Source organism: Dermacentor albipictus, chromosome 2, assembly GCF_038994185.2.
Source record: "Dermacentor albipictus isolate Rhodes 1998 colony chromosome 2, USDA_Dalb.pri_finalv2, whole genome shotgun sequence".
NCBI lineage: Eukaryota > Metazoa > Arthropoda > Arachnida > Ixodida > Ixodidae > Dermacentor > Dermacentor albipictus.
In genome coordinates, this window is record NC_091822.1 from 193,494,849 (window position 1) to 193,511,617 (window position 16,769).

The window sequence follows — 16,769 nt, forward strand, 5'->3', positions numbered from 1 at the left end:
ATATGGTATTTATTTCAAAGTTTGTGTTCAGTGCTCTGTGCCTGTATTATTGTGTTGTAACTACCAGCCGCAGCAGCCCAGTGGTGTTGTGCTGCTGATCTAAAGGTTGTGGGTTTGATTCCCAGCTGTGGTGGCCATATTTTGATAGGGCTGAAATCAAGAAATGCTCATGTACTTAGATTTAGATGCATGGTAAAGAAGGCAAGGTGGTCAAATTTAATCCAGTGTCCCCTCACTACAGTGTGCATTCTCATAATCAGATTGGGGTTCTGGGACCTTAGACCTTAGAATTTAACATCATTAATTTTAACTCTGTTTAACTGTGAAATCGTGTGTGCGCAGGAGGAAGTGTCCATTCTAGCACATGTGGCTTTTGTGGCTGCCCGGTCAACTTGGCTTCGGGACAAAATCAGCAAGGCACGAGAGGCGCAAGTGATAATTGAGGTGTGTGCTGTCTGTCATTGTGAAGAAATGTTAAAGCATGACATGTGGGAGCTATACTTTTGCACCAGTGCACAAGTAGTTTTGTATCCCTGGGTGCACCATGTCTTATTGTTAAGCTAAACAATGCAAAGATTACAAGTTGTAGGTCATTGCAACTGAAACACTTTTTGAACATAGTATGAAAACATTGCTGATCTGTCATAGAGGCTGCTGTGAACATGTGGGTCAAATATTACTGCACTGCATGGAGCATGGAACTTATAATCTCCTGTTAAACACAGTGAAAAGTTGCTTACTCTCATTTCCGTAATGTCATTATGCAGCAGCATCAAAAGCAGTTGGACCAGCCAGTGCTATTGGCTGATTTCATGATCACGAGAGCATTCTCAGTAACACATAATTGGAAATTTTGGGTTACGTAAATAACAAATATACATGTCTGCAATGTCAAAAAGACAGAAAAATTATGTCATCTTTGCACTGCACGTAGCTGCGTTTGCTGCGTGTGGCCTTTAAAATACCAGTGACGTGCTGCATATCGTAGTCTACCATGGCCGCCAAAGTGTGCAAGCACTTGGTAATAGAGAAAGGTGTGACTCCCTATAGTTAGGTTCAAGGCTTAATGGTCCAACGATTTGTGACCCTATTGCTTTTATAATATGCAATCCTCTAGGGTTTTTAAGCAGTATATGTCCTTGTGTTTGACTTAAATGCAGACTTGCCATGTCAAGTCTAGTGCCACTCTTTATGATACAGTGTCGCCGTAACAAATTTAAGCAGGCCTACTTCATGAAACACTATATTTCCTCTACACCACCATCAACATCTCGCTCCTCCTTTATTTCCTTCCGTGATAACCTCAGGCGAGAGCAACAGCTGCTACTGCTTCTAATGACAGTTTTAGTCGTCGTCAAAAGCTGTCTGCGCTTTGAATAAATGTTTAGATCGATTTTTGGTCTAAATTGGGAAAAGGTAGTTACATAGCTGTTATCAAAGGGCCTAACTCGGGAGATACCTAATTAAACCCGAGTTGTGCCATGAAATTCTTGACCTTATGCAGTTTCCTACTGCATTCATAGACTGAAATACATCCTTGAGTTATTGGTCCGACTCCCTATAATGAGGGCTGTTTTCTGTGGAAAAAAAAAAAAGGAGCACTGTCATGTCATAAAGATTTGATTCACACGTGCATGTTGGCAAGGTACTGTGGAGATTAGCTGTGACGAGTGTGAACTTGGGCACCAAACACACTTTGAGGGTAAACTATGCAATGTCTCGCTTCGCAGGTGTATGTGAGAGCATTGTGGTATGTTTCATTGCATCTTATATCTAATACTCATGTGACTTTTATTGCACACACATCTCCCATGTCCCATTTGCAGGCTGAGGCTACTTTTGATGGTGGTGGAAGTGTATACCCAACTGCAGCTGCGCTTCAGGTGCGCCTCCCAGATGCCGTGCCCGAGGCATTTGAACTTGTGCTCACATACATCTACACTGATCGCATTGATCCTACCAAAAAAAGTTAGTGAACTTCCTTTGAGTCATAAAATTGTGGATTGAGCACTTTCTTTTTCACGTCAGGAGTTTTTATTCAGTCAATTTTCCCCTAGTTTAATTCCAGTGCATGTCGATCATCAGAGTTGGGATCAGGAAAGAGCCACCTTTGATGGCCCTCCTGTCTGAGAGGGGAGTGTAAAGATTTATGCACTAGAATAGCAGCTTGGGCTTGTTGGTTTTCCATCCTGCTGTTAATAGCGTAAAATGTAGACGAGAGACGAGACAAGAAGACACCACAAGTGCTGTGGTGTCTTCTTGTCTCGTCTCTCATCTACATTTTGCGCTGTTAACAGCAGGAAGGTTTATGCAGATGTTCAAATGTAGAACTGGTAACTAGAACATCACCATGCCTACTATTTGTGCAGTCAACTATTCACCATAGTTGACCTGAGTACACAAATGCAGCAGAGAAAACCGAGAAGTCTAGCTGAACACTATTTTCAAAAGTTTAATCCATGAAGCTCTTAGTTACGTGAAAGTTACAGAAGACAAGGAACAGCCACATAGTACAGCATTTCAATAGCCCTTAGAGGATACTTTCTCCAAGGCCAGTGTTTCAAATCCTGCCACTAGAAAATGTTTATTTCCTTTATTAAGCAGTGAGGATACATGCTAATATTCTGGTGGAAACTAGTTACATGTAAATGGTACTATGAGCCTGACAAATGCTTGTATATTGAAAATGACTGTTCTGACAGTCACTAGAAATGGATGGGTATGCTAGCAACAAACTGAGCCAGTCACACAGAGGATTTGCTTTGCCAAAAGATTATCTAACTCTTTTTGGTTGAGAATTGATTGCTAGCACCAGTTGTTCTGACTTATTACTTTTAACAGTCCGAAATAATCTGTTGTGTCTCGTGTTCTTGATTCCAGGTCGAGACCCTATGAGTGACCGCATTGTTCTTCTTATGATGGATGTCTATAGGCTGGCTGTGCAGGTAAGTTCTAAATTGTAGAAATGTTGCAAAGAAGAGAACTCATTGTTGATGATTTGAACATTCTGGAGTGGCAAGCTAACAATTCTGCTAACATTTCTGAGCAACAATCCAATTTAGAAGGGGTAAGCTGCTTGTGTTTAGCAAAGAATTAAACATTGTGCTGCAGTTACACATGTGAGAGAACTTTCTATACTTATGTGACAATGAATGACCGCAGCATTGGAGAAGTGGACACTTAGCTCAGTCAAGCTGGATAATCCTGAATATGTTCTTGCAATCAGTGATTGTTACTTATTTGTATAGAGCTTTGCCAGCTAGCAATACTTGAAATTCTAATTATGCTGACTAATCGTAAGAGTAAAGAAAATTCTATATTATGCGTGTGAAAGAAAGGAATCATGCTTTCATTTCTCTGGTTACCTTGGTTTGAACTTATGTCATCGTGGTTGCCATCTTGAGAGTATACTAGCATTTTAAAAGTTGTTTAAACAAGAAACGTGGCAGCACAACTGGCACATCTTGCACTGTGTGACAAATTGATAACAGTGATAACATAGTAAAATAATGGTCACTGTCAAAAAGCAAAACAATGCATACTTAATGATATGGTGTACTGACATCATCATGGGCGCCATATTAGTGTACTATCACAGTGAGAAGCTGTATCCATGACGTTACGGGCATACTACTGAAATCTTTTGATCTATTGAAATCAGGCAGATGTAAGAATAATATGCGGATATGCCTGCTCAAAGATAGCATGTGTAAGTACCATGAGTTTTGTGCCAGCCTGCTGTATATTGTTATGCCATTCCACGTGCCTATTATCGAGGCGACGCGAGCTCCCATACTACATGCATCATGTGCCTATCAGCGAGGCGACGGGAGCTCCCACTTCTCCGCGACGAATCAAGAATTCGACGTGAGTGACCTCAGCACCTGCCAAACTGGTTCCTGCCGACGAGGGGTTGCCAAAGGGATTTAAGGGAGAACTGGCCCATTGTGAGCAGAGAGAGTCGCCTCCAGCCGCCCAGTCGGTCTGATGCGCTCTTACAGCTAAATGTACGCTATCATCCACTATCTGTAAATTTGCATAAAGTTTTTGGTTTCTTCTTCGTCTGTGGAAAAAGTCCGTCTCTCGTCCTCCACCCCAAAGTCACAACAGTGGATGGCAAGCTGTGGGATTCAAAGCCAGATAATGCCCGCTACACCGCTCAACGGCAGCCATGAGGTCGACCGGCATCAGCTACTTTGGAGGGGTGAGTGCCCGGCGTTTGCCTTTCGCATCGCCAGACCTCTGTTGCACATGTAAATGCTAAGGACAATTTCTCAAGTATCCTGAAAGGGTTGTAGTGGTTTTGTCTTAGTTCGCTTCAGGCCTTGCATAAATTTCCGGCTTCGGAAGCAAAGCTAATTTAGAGGCAAAACCGGAGACAAGCCATCAGATCGCGATGGAGCAGCTCAGGATACAGGACCTTCTTGATGTTTGTCAGGAGATGGGCATTTCGGTTGCCGCGACAAGGCGAAAGAAAGCCATTCTGCATGCTATAAGGGCACAAGAGGTAACTGAGGAGGAAGTCGAAGAGGTTTGGAGAGAAATTCTTGAGAGGAGAAGCGAGAAAAAAATGTGCAATGAGACACAAGAAAAAAAAGGCGCGAGGAAGCAGAGGAGGAGAAAAGGCACGAGGAGGCAGAGGAGAGAAAAAGGCGCGAGGATGCAGAGGAGAAAGAAAGGCACGAAGAGTGAGGTTATGCTCTTAAAATGAGAGAACTGGAAATAGAGCAAATTTAAATCAGCTTGGCGCATTCAAGTCCCCTTTCCGGTGTAGACGATATGCCTAAACTGAGAATACAGGACCTCATGCTACCGTACAGGATAGTGCAATGATATCGCACTTTTTCTCGTGAATTTTGAACGTACGTGTGAAAAGATAGTGCTGGACGAAAGCCTTTGGTCTCAAAAACTTCTTTCAGTTGACCCAGGAGAGGCCGCATAAGTTCTCGCATGCTTGCCTATAGAAGACTATAATAAGTATAGGAAGGTAAAAGCCGCGCTTCTTCGCAAATACCGCCTCTCCGCCGCAGCATTTCGACAGCGGTTTAGACAGGCAAAAGGGGGCAGCGAGTCGCACACTTGAGTTTGCGTATGAGTTAAAGTCTAACTCAAGGGAGTGGCTCAAAAGTGCAGAAGTGTATGGCAACCATGACAAGGTGCTTGAATGCATAGCACTGGAGCTGTTTTACTGAGTTCTTCCAGAACAAGTTAGACTTTGGCAGCAGGACAGGCTCCCTGAAGTAGACCTAGAGAAGGCACTGCAGCTCGCGGAGGAATATTACACGTGCCGAAACTTCCAAGAAAAACCAATTCAGGAAGATAGGCTATAAAAACAGGACTATTCTGTAAAGCGATTTTCCCCTCGTAGCGCAATTTTGCTGAATAAGAAATCATCTACGAGCAACAAAGGAGTATCGACTAAGGCTGAGGTGGCGAGGGAAGGTCTAGCAGAGGCAGTCCAGTTAGCTGGGGCCGCTAAAGCTAAGGCAGACGTAGAGCATGCGTTCGAGGCACGGAGACCAGTTATCTGCTTCGTTGCAACAAGGAAGGCCATATTTCCTCAAATGGCAAAGAGAAAATCGCGTTCGCCAGCATTAGCTAGTCAGACGATAATCAGAGGTTGCTTGAGCCATATACAGTATGCAGGATGTCGTGGTAAATGGGAAAATGTGCAGGGCACTTCGCGATTCTGCCGCCAACATTGATGTTACTCATCCACAGGACGGATGAAACACAGAAACACAGGACGGATGCCCTGTGTTTCTGTGTTTCTGTGTTTCTGTGCAAACAGAGGCAGCCGTGGGTCCAAGTTTACCCGAACACTTTTCATATCTTTTTTCGAACAAATCGGAGCAGCTTTTAGAAAAGGAGGGCTGGTTGTTCTCTACCAGTCTCGCTTGCATGACATTAACGCGATTGCGGTCACATGCCCTCTCAAAGAAACGTGAAAGCTCATATTCAAACGAGGAAACTGACACTGTAACATCATCACAGTGGCAGCCTAGGCCAGGAGATATGGCTAACGAAAAGCAGAGGACTCAGACTTGTGACGGATCAATTACCAGATCAGTGACAGTGGGTGAGGAGCCTTTCGAGACTCGGGGAAAACGGGGCGCCTAGGGCTGAAGTGGAAGGTTCACTGCTTAGTCCCGCATCCTTTTGCTGGGAGCAGCTTAGTAGGGTTGAACGAAAGGCGCTTATCGCAGCACAGAAAAGTGACCCTTTACTAACTGTGCTGCAGGCTAATGTAAATGAAGGGGTGTCCCGAAAGAACATCTCGTTTTGCACTAGGTCAGGTCTCAAGTACCGGTAATATCAGGATTTCAAGGGTCGGACATACAACCAACTACTCGTGGCAGAAAAGTACCGACCACAGCTTTTAGAGTTAGTGCATGGGAATGTTTGGGCGGGTCACTTCGGTATCAAGGAGACAAAGGCTAGGCTAGTGCAAGATTTCTATTGGCCAGGATGCTGGAAAGAGGTTGAAACACTTGTTCGGTCATGTGATGCATGTCAGCAAGTTGGTAAGCCCAACGACAAGTGACAGAATTTTACTCGGAGCGAGACAGGGCCAAATATAAGTTTTCTTCGATCGCCCCAGCTGTGTCTTGCCTGCCCGAATGAATGTTAAGAATTGCTTTGCAATTTATTCTTTAGTTGTTTATTCTCTTTGAATGTGTCTCTGAGAGCACTATTTGTAGAGGTCTGTATCCCAGGCTCTTTATCAGATGTATGTTTTGTGTTTAGTACAATAACTGTAATGGTGCTCAGAGGGGGTCAAAGCGTTTGTTTTCATGGAGTTTGGTCTGGCGTTGTGGAGAGCATTGGGAGGGTGCTCACTTTCACCGAAGTGGTTGGCGTTGATTTTCGGTCACCCCGTGAGCTCTCTCAGATCCAAGCAAAGAAAAGACCAGGGGATGAAAGGGCGGCAAAGCCATTATCTTAACCCCAACAAGGACGTCACTCAATCAGCACATCGCATACATCGAGCTGCGTCGAACAGCTTGACTTTTGGATGTATTATCTGGCGGCGGGGGTGCTGTTGTGCCATACCACATGCCTATCATCGAGGCGACGGGAGTTGCCATGCTATGTGCATCATATGCGTATCAGCGAGGTGACGGGAGCTCCCACTTCTCTGTGACGAATCAAGAATTTGACGTGAGTGACGTCAGCACCTGCCAAACTGGTTCCTGCCGACGAGGGGTTGCCAAAGAGACTTAAGGGAGAACCGACTCATTGCAAGCAGAGAGAGTCGCCTCCAGCCACCCAGTTGGTCTGATGCGCTCTTACAGCTACATTGTTGTTGTTGTTGATAGTGGATGAAAGCAACGTTGTTGCTTTCATTCACTATCATCCACTATCTGTAAATATTGTATAAAGTTTTTCATTTCTTCTTCGTCTCTCGTCCTCCACCCCGAAGTCACAACAATAGATGTAGCACAATAAGTTCAGTTATGTGTTCTAGTTATTTTTTCGTAAATTCAAAAAGTAGTTCTGTTAGGAATGTTCTGTTTTTATGTTTGCATCACATGTAGCCCTTTTGGTCCATTTGTCAGTTGTATTAGTGATACACTAGCTCACAACATATGATGGGTTGCTCGCGTTTTAAATCTGCCAATAGAATATGATTTTTGCAATTATTTACCAAATTTGGCCTTTTTCAGCCTGGATTACCAAGCATAAATTCATGTTGGTCAACTATAAAGCCATATGTGACCAAATTTGGCACCTGACTGCCTCACAGTGTGCTGTACCCATCTTATGATCATAAGTAAAAATGAAGTAATATCAATAGCCTCAGATTTTTATTGTTTGGTATGGTTGAATTCCACTGTAACGAAATTCACAGATGTGCAAGAATATTTATTATAGCAGGACGTTGTTTCTTTTAGATTGTCAAAACAAAACTGAAAAAAACGGTACTGGCAAAGCCTAATTTCTAGAAGTTAGTGAATGCAGAATTCAACTGATTCATTCTTTACCTGGTGGTCATGTTTTGTTGGTTGTTCAAGGAGCCTGAAATGGCTAGTTTTTTGTATGCATATATGTTTTTTTACTTTACTTCATAAAATAATCCCTTATATGTAATGACAAACCAAAATTTGTTCTCTGTTGTGGGAATTTTTCTGCATTGAGATCCATTGGTCAATGAGCAAGAACCAAAATTTCTTACACTATAGCGAAAATTTCTCTGAAACAGTGTTCATTGCATTGAATTTGAAGTGTCACAGATTGCTTGGACAAAAAGTGCTGCAAAATTACTCACTAGAAAGCTCGGTTTCAGAACTTGTTGAGCTAGCTGGCTAATGATTGTTATGAAATGTGATTGTGAAAAAGGTGTGCACGGACGAGAAATTTGAGTGTAAGTACTCAATATAAGCTTCTCCTTAGGGAGTCATCACTAACATCACCCATGATCATGATAATCTAATTGAGTAATGGGTTAATTTGACAAAAGCAGTGAGCTCTTGTTATCATAGTGTATGTCTTTGAATACAGTGGGTGCCTACATTCATGTGAGTCATGTGTGTTGCATTGACAGTTCCACATGAGGCGCTTGGAGCACCTGTGTGTCCAGTATCTTGAGGCAGCCATCAACCATCGCAATGTCCTTGTTGCCTTGCAAAATGCCTCTGACTTGCGTCTGGACTTTATCAAGGTGGGTGTACCAAGAACTCATTGCCAGCGGAGATGGTTCAAAATGGATTTACTTTCTTTTTTTTTTCATGAAATGCTTTTGCATTCCCGTGATTGCCCTGGAGATTCCCGAGTATCTTTTCCCATGCAGCCTCGATAGGGCCTGGAGCGGATAGAAATGTGTAGCATGGGATGAAGGAGCAGACATAGTATATTTGAAGTATTTGTGTAACCAGCACTGTGCCAATGTTTTCCAATGTATGGCCTATTTAGTGCAATGTTAGACTTGTACTGGCACTGCTTCTGGTGCCGCCAAAGATGCTGATGTGGTTACGACACTCGAGTGTTCAAAACTCATTTTGGTTCAAGCTTTTGTGAAAGATGAAACATTTAAAGGGGGAAATTACTTTAGAAATCAGCTTCCTTATTTCTTCGTGGATTTTCATGAAAATTGGCACAAATATTTAAAATGTCTCCCTGGTGCTTCAATAAAATTTTCAGAATGATAATTTGAGAACATTTTATACAGCAGAATTTTTTTCCTTTGCATATACTGACGTGCGTGGGGAGCTTAAAAAAAAATGTAATGGAAGGCTCATTGATAGCTAGCATAGCTAAATGCATGATGAAGGTCGTGACATTCTTGCTTCTTTATTCGCAACACAAGTTTTTTGAATTGTCATTTTTTATGTTACCTTTGCATTAAGCACATTTTTGGGGTGAATGAATACCCACATCATAAGTTTATAGAAAGTCAAGATAAAGAAGCGGGAGTGTCAGCAGCTACACTGTAACCCAAGAAAAATGACAAAAAGAGCAGAGTCAAAAAGGCCAAACGGTAACAAATACATCAGCACCAAAAGCTTAGCAGAAAGAAAAAAAATCTGTTTTGAGAAAATGGCTCACAATGTTTCAGTCTCTCTTCAGTTCTCTGACCAAATTTGTAGTCTTTGGTGTGTTTCGTAATGTGGGACTTCTTGAACATGTGGCCTCTGGTCTTGTGCGCCTTCATTCTCCCCCTTTTTAGTCGAATGGCAATCTTTACTGCTGCTTTCTAAAGAGCATGGTGCTACCTGGCTTTCAAATCAAGTGAGGTGCAGAGCTGTGTGTGGGCATGAATATAGTTCCAGTGTTGTACCTGCAGGCTGCCTCATTGATAGCAGTTTCCAGTGCAATCAGTGAAGCATCTTTTTTTTTTTTTTTGGCAGAATCAACCATGTGATTGAATGAAGGCTCTCAGCAGCATTCCAAATTATCTTCCCTTAACAATGGCTGTGGAGCTTAGGATCAGGGAGCCACTGATATATAGGCAGCGATGCAGCTGCTAGGTGCTTTCCAGCTTGTACTTTTGTGTGATGCCTCACTTCTGCAGCCAGGTGTCTGTGCCAGCTGAAGGGGCCTAGTGAACAGAGCTCATGATATGGTTAAATTCCCTTTATGAAGGGGTGGTATGATAGATATTGTAATGAGACATCGCGACAATACGATAGAAAGAGTCAGCATGCTATGTGCTTTTTCGCGGGTCCGAGGTGCCTGTGCGCGATATGCCTGCCACAGGTCCAAGCTAGAGTCGGCACTCGATGTGCTTAGTCGTGCAGTACGAGGTGCTGCTGCACGAAACGCCTAGCTGCGAGCCCGAGGAGTCGGCGCGTGTTTAGTCGCGCAGTCGGAGGCGTCGACTGCGCAAAATTTTTAGCTGCAGGTCCAAGGATTGCATGCGCGATTTTTTTCATTGCGAATTCTGAAACGCCGATGTTGAAAGGCTTAGCCATGTGTCCGAGGATTCCGCGTGCGAAGCTTGATCGCAAATTCCACGTCACCGGTGCTTGGAATGCTTAGCCACAGGTCTGAGACGTCCCCAAATGAAGGGATCGGCCACACTACTGCGATGTCCACATAGCGCCCATTTTAACATTCGTCAAGATTACGGAGACCATTGAGAGCTCGCGAGATGCAAAGAGCCAAGCAGACCTGCATAGCGAGTCCCTGCATAGCGAGTGCCGGACCAATGGAGAAACGTGCTGGAGTCAAGTGGTGGGCGCAGCCACTCGGTGTTTCTGGAACAACCTTGAATAATTTGCTTTTAGTGCACTTGTTAATGTATGGAGAAGATCGCTGAAACAACACGGGGAAATCATGGAGGATGGAAAAAACTAGGAGGGAGCGTCATTTAGAGAAATGAGATGATGGGAAATAGGCCCTCATGTTATAGGCAAGCAGTAGATTTAGATGGCTCGCTTTGGTTGCATCTGCTGCGGGGGTTTTGGAATATGTGCACATAGTAGGCGTGGCAAATACATGCCAAGGTTGAGTGTAGGAATTCAACTGAATGAAGCAGTTGAGTCTGTGTTGTGTGAGTCAAGTAACCCACCAAACCACCACATGGCGCATTGCTTAAGCAAGCAGCAGACAGCCCCCAAGGCTGTAGCGTATGACGGCATCAGGTAATTAACTGGCATTGTGCCCAACAAACTGCGAGGGCCACTTCAAGGACAACTGGTAATGTTTCGGGATGGTTTCAGGAAAACAAAACCTTTCACCCTACAAGCGTGTGAAGGCAACCAAGCCACCCTTCCCACGGTGATTCATTGCATTTGGGGACATCTTCTGGAAAACATTGATGTCTTTCACCACTGCGAACATGTACAGGCAATCAAGTGAGCACCCAGGGTCCACAGCGACTGCTTTGCTGTGTGAAAAAAATTTGTTGCATCTTGTGCCCAATGGCCCAATGATGGGCTGGCAAGCTGGGGATCCCAACCATACTCAAGGCCATGCCAGCCCATTGTTATAGCAGACGGTCTTAGTCAACACTGTCATTATACTCAATGCCTTCTGCCTCTCAACAGACTGGCAAAAAATCAACAGGCACATCTCAACAGCATAACGACGTCGCGCCACACAATCTTACAAAATAGTGTACGTAATAGTGTCTTCATTCCAGGACTCCATTGGCCATGGCTGCTCAACGTACTTGCTGGACAAGAGCTTCTTGTCCCGCCAGGGTATTGCCAGTCAGCTGTACCTCCCATCGCTCAAATGACGTGCTAGGCGTCTTTAAGTGTTGAGGTTTGCCCCCACACTCCAACGAGATGTGAAAAGAGTGTTGGGCATGTGTTGTTGCACCAGGGGCAGATGCCGCGATATGTTTGTGGGTACATTTTGCTGTATCTGTATAGGTTTGGGAATGTGTTAGTCTGAATAAGTCTGAGAGCTACTGCCTCTTCAGTGCTGAGCTTTCTGTGAGAGGGAGGATAAATCCTGCGGTTGAGTCGCTGGATCTCAAGTCGGTCGCAGTAATTGGATGGCAGGGGCACGAAGGTAAAGGGTGGGGATTGATGAGACGATTGGTTTTGCCCCACTCAGTTTATTAGTGTTCGAGCTATGGCGTTCGCCCTTTCGTTCCCTCCAGTCCCTCATGGCCCAGCATCCACGTGATTTGATGGGATTCTTGCAGCCTCGGGCCTAGAGTCTGAGCCGCCAGCAGCGGTGTTCGTTTGTTGGTAAAGTTACAGCAGGCCTGTTGCGAGTCGGTAACGACATGAACTTCCCTGCCTACCCTGTCTTGTTGCTTTATTACTAGCGCCGCGGCTATGGTCTCAGCCGCAGCTGGGGTCTCTGCCCTGACGGTGGCCGCGAGGGTCAAGGAGTTGTCTCTCCTGTTCACGGTGGCTACCGCGAAAAGGCCCCCTACAGGGTACGCCGCCACGTCCACGTACGTTATGTACGGGTGACCCTTGAATTGTCGGCGCTGTCTGTCGACGCAAGCTCTGCGTCGCCCTTCATGGAGTTCATGACTCATGTGTTTCGGTATGGGGTTCGCCTTGATCTTGCCTCTGACCTCAGGCGGGAGCGATCGTTGCCCATCGAGGGCACGGAGTTTCGTTGCTGTTCCAGTCCGGTGGAGGAATGGCTCTGCCCGCCGCCGTGTTCCGTAGTTTGGCTTTTTGCGAAGCCATAACCGCGTTCGACAGCTCAGCGAAGGTCTTGTGGATCCCGAGGGCCATTAAGTTTCTCATTTGAGATGGTGACGGGGAGACCCATGGCCATTTTGTACGCGCCTCTGATGATGGCATAAACTTGTTCTTGGTCACATTTGTTTAGCGAGTGGTAGTGATACGACATGCAATACGTTACTCTGCTGATCACCAGAGCCTGAACGAGGCGAAGCGTGTCCTCTTACCCAGGCCCTTGCGGCTTCTTGTTATTCGTTTGATAATCCACGAGATCTGGTTGGTGGCAGACCTTAGGGTTTGGATGGTGTGGGAGGCTTTCTGGTTTCTCTAGATCCAAGAACCCAGAATCCTAGTCTTATTGCTTTCCGTGATCTTCTGGCCCTCCAGATAAAGGTCGATAGGGCCAGGGGACTTGTAGATTCCTCCTCCGTGCACCCGGATCACCTCGAACTCGGGGTGATCACCTCGGGGTGATCACCTGATCACCCCGATCACTTCTCAGGCGTGCAACGCATTCCACTCGCTGCCGCAAATCTCTCCGCGGCCGTCGCAGCCTCCTGAAAGGTCACCTTTTTTGAACGTATCTGAGAAAAGTATCTATGAAAAGTATCTGTGAATCAGACGACATATAAGGCTCACACCAAATGTGTGACATCGGTTCATCACACACTCATAAGTTCTGAATAGCCCACTACAAACGAGTCTTGGTGCTCATAGCTTGATGCTGGTTTGGAATCCGCTTGTCGCTAAAGTTGGCGTTCATAACATCTATTATCCTGATTGGATTGGTGTGACACGTAAAGTGCCTCAAGTGGCCAGTCACGCGGGTATTTTGCGTGCATTTGCGGGTTTCTTTCACGTCAGAAAAACAATCTTATGTAGCATGTATTGAGCAAGAGAAAGCTGTGTCGGGGGTTTTGCATGTTGGTGTAGAATTTTCTCTTTGACACTTTCCATGTAAATATAACAACCAAGAAGTTGGATAATTATTAGGACTAACTGTCTGATTAGGCCGTGTGCAAAAAAAATTATTTGCGTATCTCGAAGCGATGGCAAACAGCATTACCTTGGTTCGGTCCAGATAGGTGGCATTTGCATATTTTTAAAATTCGGTTCAAGTTACCTGAAACACCCTGTATATTCCGCCTTCATGCGGTTCGCAAGTAAAAATCATCATCTGTGATGCATTCCAGACTAGGATGACCCAGAGGTCACATGTTGAAAAGCAGTTAATATTTGATGAAAATCTGCAAGCAGGCCCTGAAACACCAAAATTATCTGGTAATATAATAATTAAGGACCACGTAATTCAATGACAAAGATGAAAGGGTAACATTTGTAGCTTTTCTCTATAGACATCTTATAAACTGGACATTGGCTAAAGAAATAGGCAACCGAATAAGTTTTGTATATAGACGGCTTATAGGCTTAAAACAGATAAAAGAAAGAGACAATTTAACGGCTTTAGTGAAAGGGAAACTTATAAACTGCAAAGAGACAAAAAATATACGGTTTAGCAACTTTTATCTATAGGCAGTCTGTAAACCGAGAGTAGACAAAAATACCGACCCTTCAGGAGGCCGCGTGAGGGAGCCCTTGGTGGCCCAGAGCGTGATGTCGTCTGCGTACAGGGCATAACCTAGGTCCGGGATCTTCCGCAGCTCTTTGGTCAGCGCTAGCATTGCGACGTTGAAGATAATCGGAGAGACCATCACTCTTTGCAGCGATCCTTTGTTCGGCACGTCGATCGTATACAATCAAGTGTGGCCTATTCTGATGGTTGCCATCTGGCCCGTCAGGAATGATTTGGCGTAATTAAAGATGCGCTCCCCACAGCTGATGTTCAATTCCTTGAGAATGGCCTCGTGAGAGATGTTAACGAAGGCCCCTTTCAGGTCGAGTGCAAGCAGGGGGTGTTCTCCTCCCTTCGGGATGCCCTTGAGAGCTTGTTCCCTTAGGATTAGGAAATCATTTTGCGCAGAAAGTTTCGGCCTGAAGCCAAGCATGGCATGCGGGAAGAGGTCACCGTCCTCTTTGTAGTGTTGGAGGCGGGTTTTGATGGCGAGGCACGAAGTCAGCGAGATGAGGACGCAGGGCGTCAATCGCGGGCTTCATGCTGGGTTTGGGAATAGTGACGATTGCCGCGTGTTTCCACTCATTCGGTACGTGGCCCTTGCTCCAGAGTTCGTCGTTTAGTTATTTGGTCAAGTCCAGGATGTGCATCGGGCTCAGCTTTCTAATCATGGCATTGGTAATTTTGTCAGCCCCGGGAGCAGTCTTGCGTTGTGAGGCTCGTGCCGCAGCATACACCTCTTCCTCCACGATCGGAGCGTCCGGTTCTGGTCTTGGTTCTCCTTCATATTTAAGGAGGCAGGATTGTATGGGGTCACTACCCAGGTATCTGGTTTTTAGGGTGTCAGTCAGATCCTGGTCATTCCAGGGGAACTTGTGAGCAATTTCTAGAAGTGTCCAACTGGTTGACGATTTCGCCTTGTTGGACTCGATCAGGCAACATAGGATGGCCCATGTCTGCGCCGTACTCAGGGTACCATTGAGCGAGGTGCAAAATTGTACCCAATTTTGCTGCGCCAGCTTGTTCGCGTAATTTCTGGCTTCTGTTATATGCTCGATTCGTAGACGTAGTTTCCGGTTTAACCGCTGTTGCTTCCACCATTTGAGGAGGCCCTCACGGGCTTCCCACAGGTGTAAGAGCCGGCGATCGACTTCGGGCCTCTCAACCGTGCGCTGGATGGTTTTGGTGGTTTGGATGTGGGCATCCCAGAGGTGCTGCATCCATTCCGATATGTCCGTTATACCGTTTTCGGGCGGGGGGTACTGCCTGTATGCCTCCCAGTCCATGAGCCTAATTTCCCTAATTGTTCTCTTGAGTTTTGGGGTGGATACCGAGATGCTGAGGATGTTGTGATTGCTGCGTAGTGTTTTGCCCAGGTGCGTCCATGAGTATTCCCTTACGTTTTTGACAAATGACAGGTCTGGAAACGTGTCTAGACTTACACTGTTGCCTATTCGGGTTGGTTGGAGGAGGTTGGTTATCGATTCGAGGCCCATTTAGTCAACCGCATCGAGGAGCGACCTCCCCTTTTGTGTGCCTTGTTGGTAGCGCCAAGTCGAGTGTCTAGCGTTCATGTCTCCCACCACTACCAGCTGCTTGCAGCCAGTGGCTCTCATGCTGTCATAAATGATATTGCAGAAGTCGTCCTTCTGAGCCCTCGGCAGACTGTACAAATTCAGGATGAAAGTGCTATGTCTACCCCTCCTCCGTGGGAGGACTTCCTCTAGCACATGATTAATGTCGTGATGTTGATAATGTTGTTCCACGGCCATCACTGTTTTGTGAACTAAAACCGCGACCTTCCGTGAAACATCTCATCTCATCTTAAATAGGTGCAAGACAGCAGAACAAAAGTTAGCTAGAAAATATGCACCGGAGTTTGAGGTACACAACAGCTGATTTGACGAAACAATAGACCACGCTAGGGCATACTCCGGATGGGCTTCGAGGTGAGAGCGCTGACTAACTGCAGTAATAAACGCAAGTTGTGCTTTGAAAATTATGTCGTCATGGGTCTGGCTCCCCAGTCTCTCTCCATGTTTCGAGGCAACGCATTCAAAGCGAAGAATGATGCCCATGGTAGCAGAAACCCACGCGTTATACTTCCTACGTGCCTCCATGCCTTTGACGGCAGGCACCACTAATCGTTACCACGTACCAAACAATCACAAATGGTCCGGCAGCAATGTGGTCCCATTCCAACCCAAAAGGCACCGTATACAAGGTCCCAGAGAGAGCGGGAGGGGCGGCTTCAGAGGAGGTTGGCTTGCCGAGGCTAGCGGAATCGCATTACATTCCCTCCCAGTTTTTTTCCTTCCTTCATGGGAGAAATGAACTTTCAGACGGGACCAAGATAGTGGCGCTTGGTTGCGCTGTTCTGGAATTATTGTGGCTTGAAAAACGCTCTTCTTTTGTGATTTTCACGAAATTTCTAGCCACCTTGACTTACACAACAAATTTTTTAGAGCACTTCTGCATGATTTTCAGTGATTATATTTCAGAACCAGATATAAAAAGAGTTACAGAAACTGAAAATGTGATTTTCGAAAAATCAAATTTTTAGCCATTTTTTCTCCATGTGAAAGCCACATACCCTCTTA

The 16,769-nt window shown here is 45.4% G+C and overlaps 1 protein-coding gene across 5 annotated transcripts in view; it reads left to right on the plus strand.

The window, feature by feature from the left end:
- Window positions 1-16,769, plus strand: part of Lztr1 (Leucine zipper like transcription regulator 1) — a 58,303-nt gene that overhangs the window by 22,135 nt on the left and 19,399 nt on the right. For all 5 annotated transcript variants that reach the window (XM_065427476.1, XM_065427474.1, XM_065427473.2 and 2 more), the window contains 4 exons: window positions 343-444; window positions 1,827-1,968; window positions 2,881-2,945; window positions 8,546-8,662. In XM_065427476.1, coding sequence (XP_065283548.1) covers window positions 343-444; window positions 1,827-1,968; window positions 2,881-2,945; window positions 8,546-8,662 — 426 coding nt within the window. The remainder of the gene's footprint in view (window positions 1-342; window positions 445-1,826; window positions 1,969-2,880; window positions 2,946-8,545; window positions 8,663-16,769) is intronic.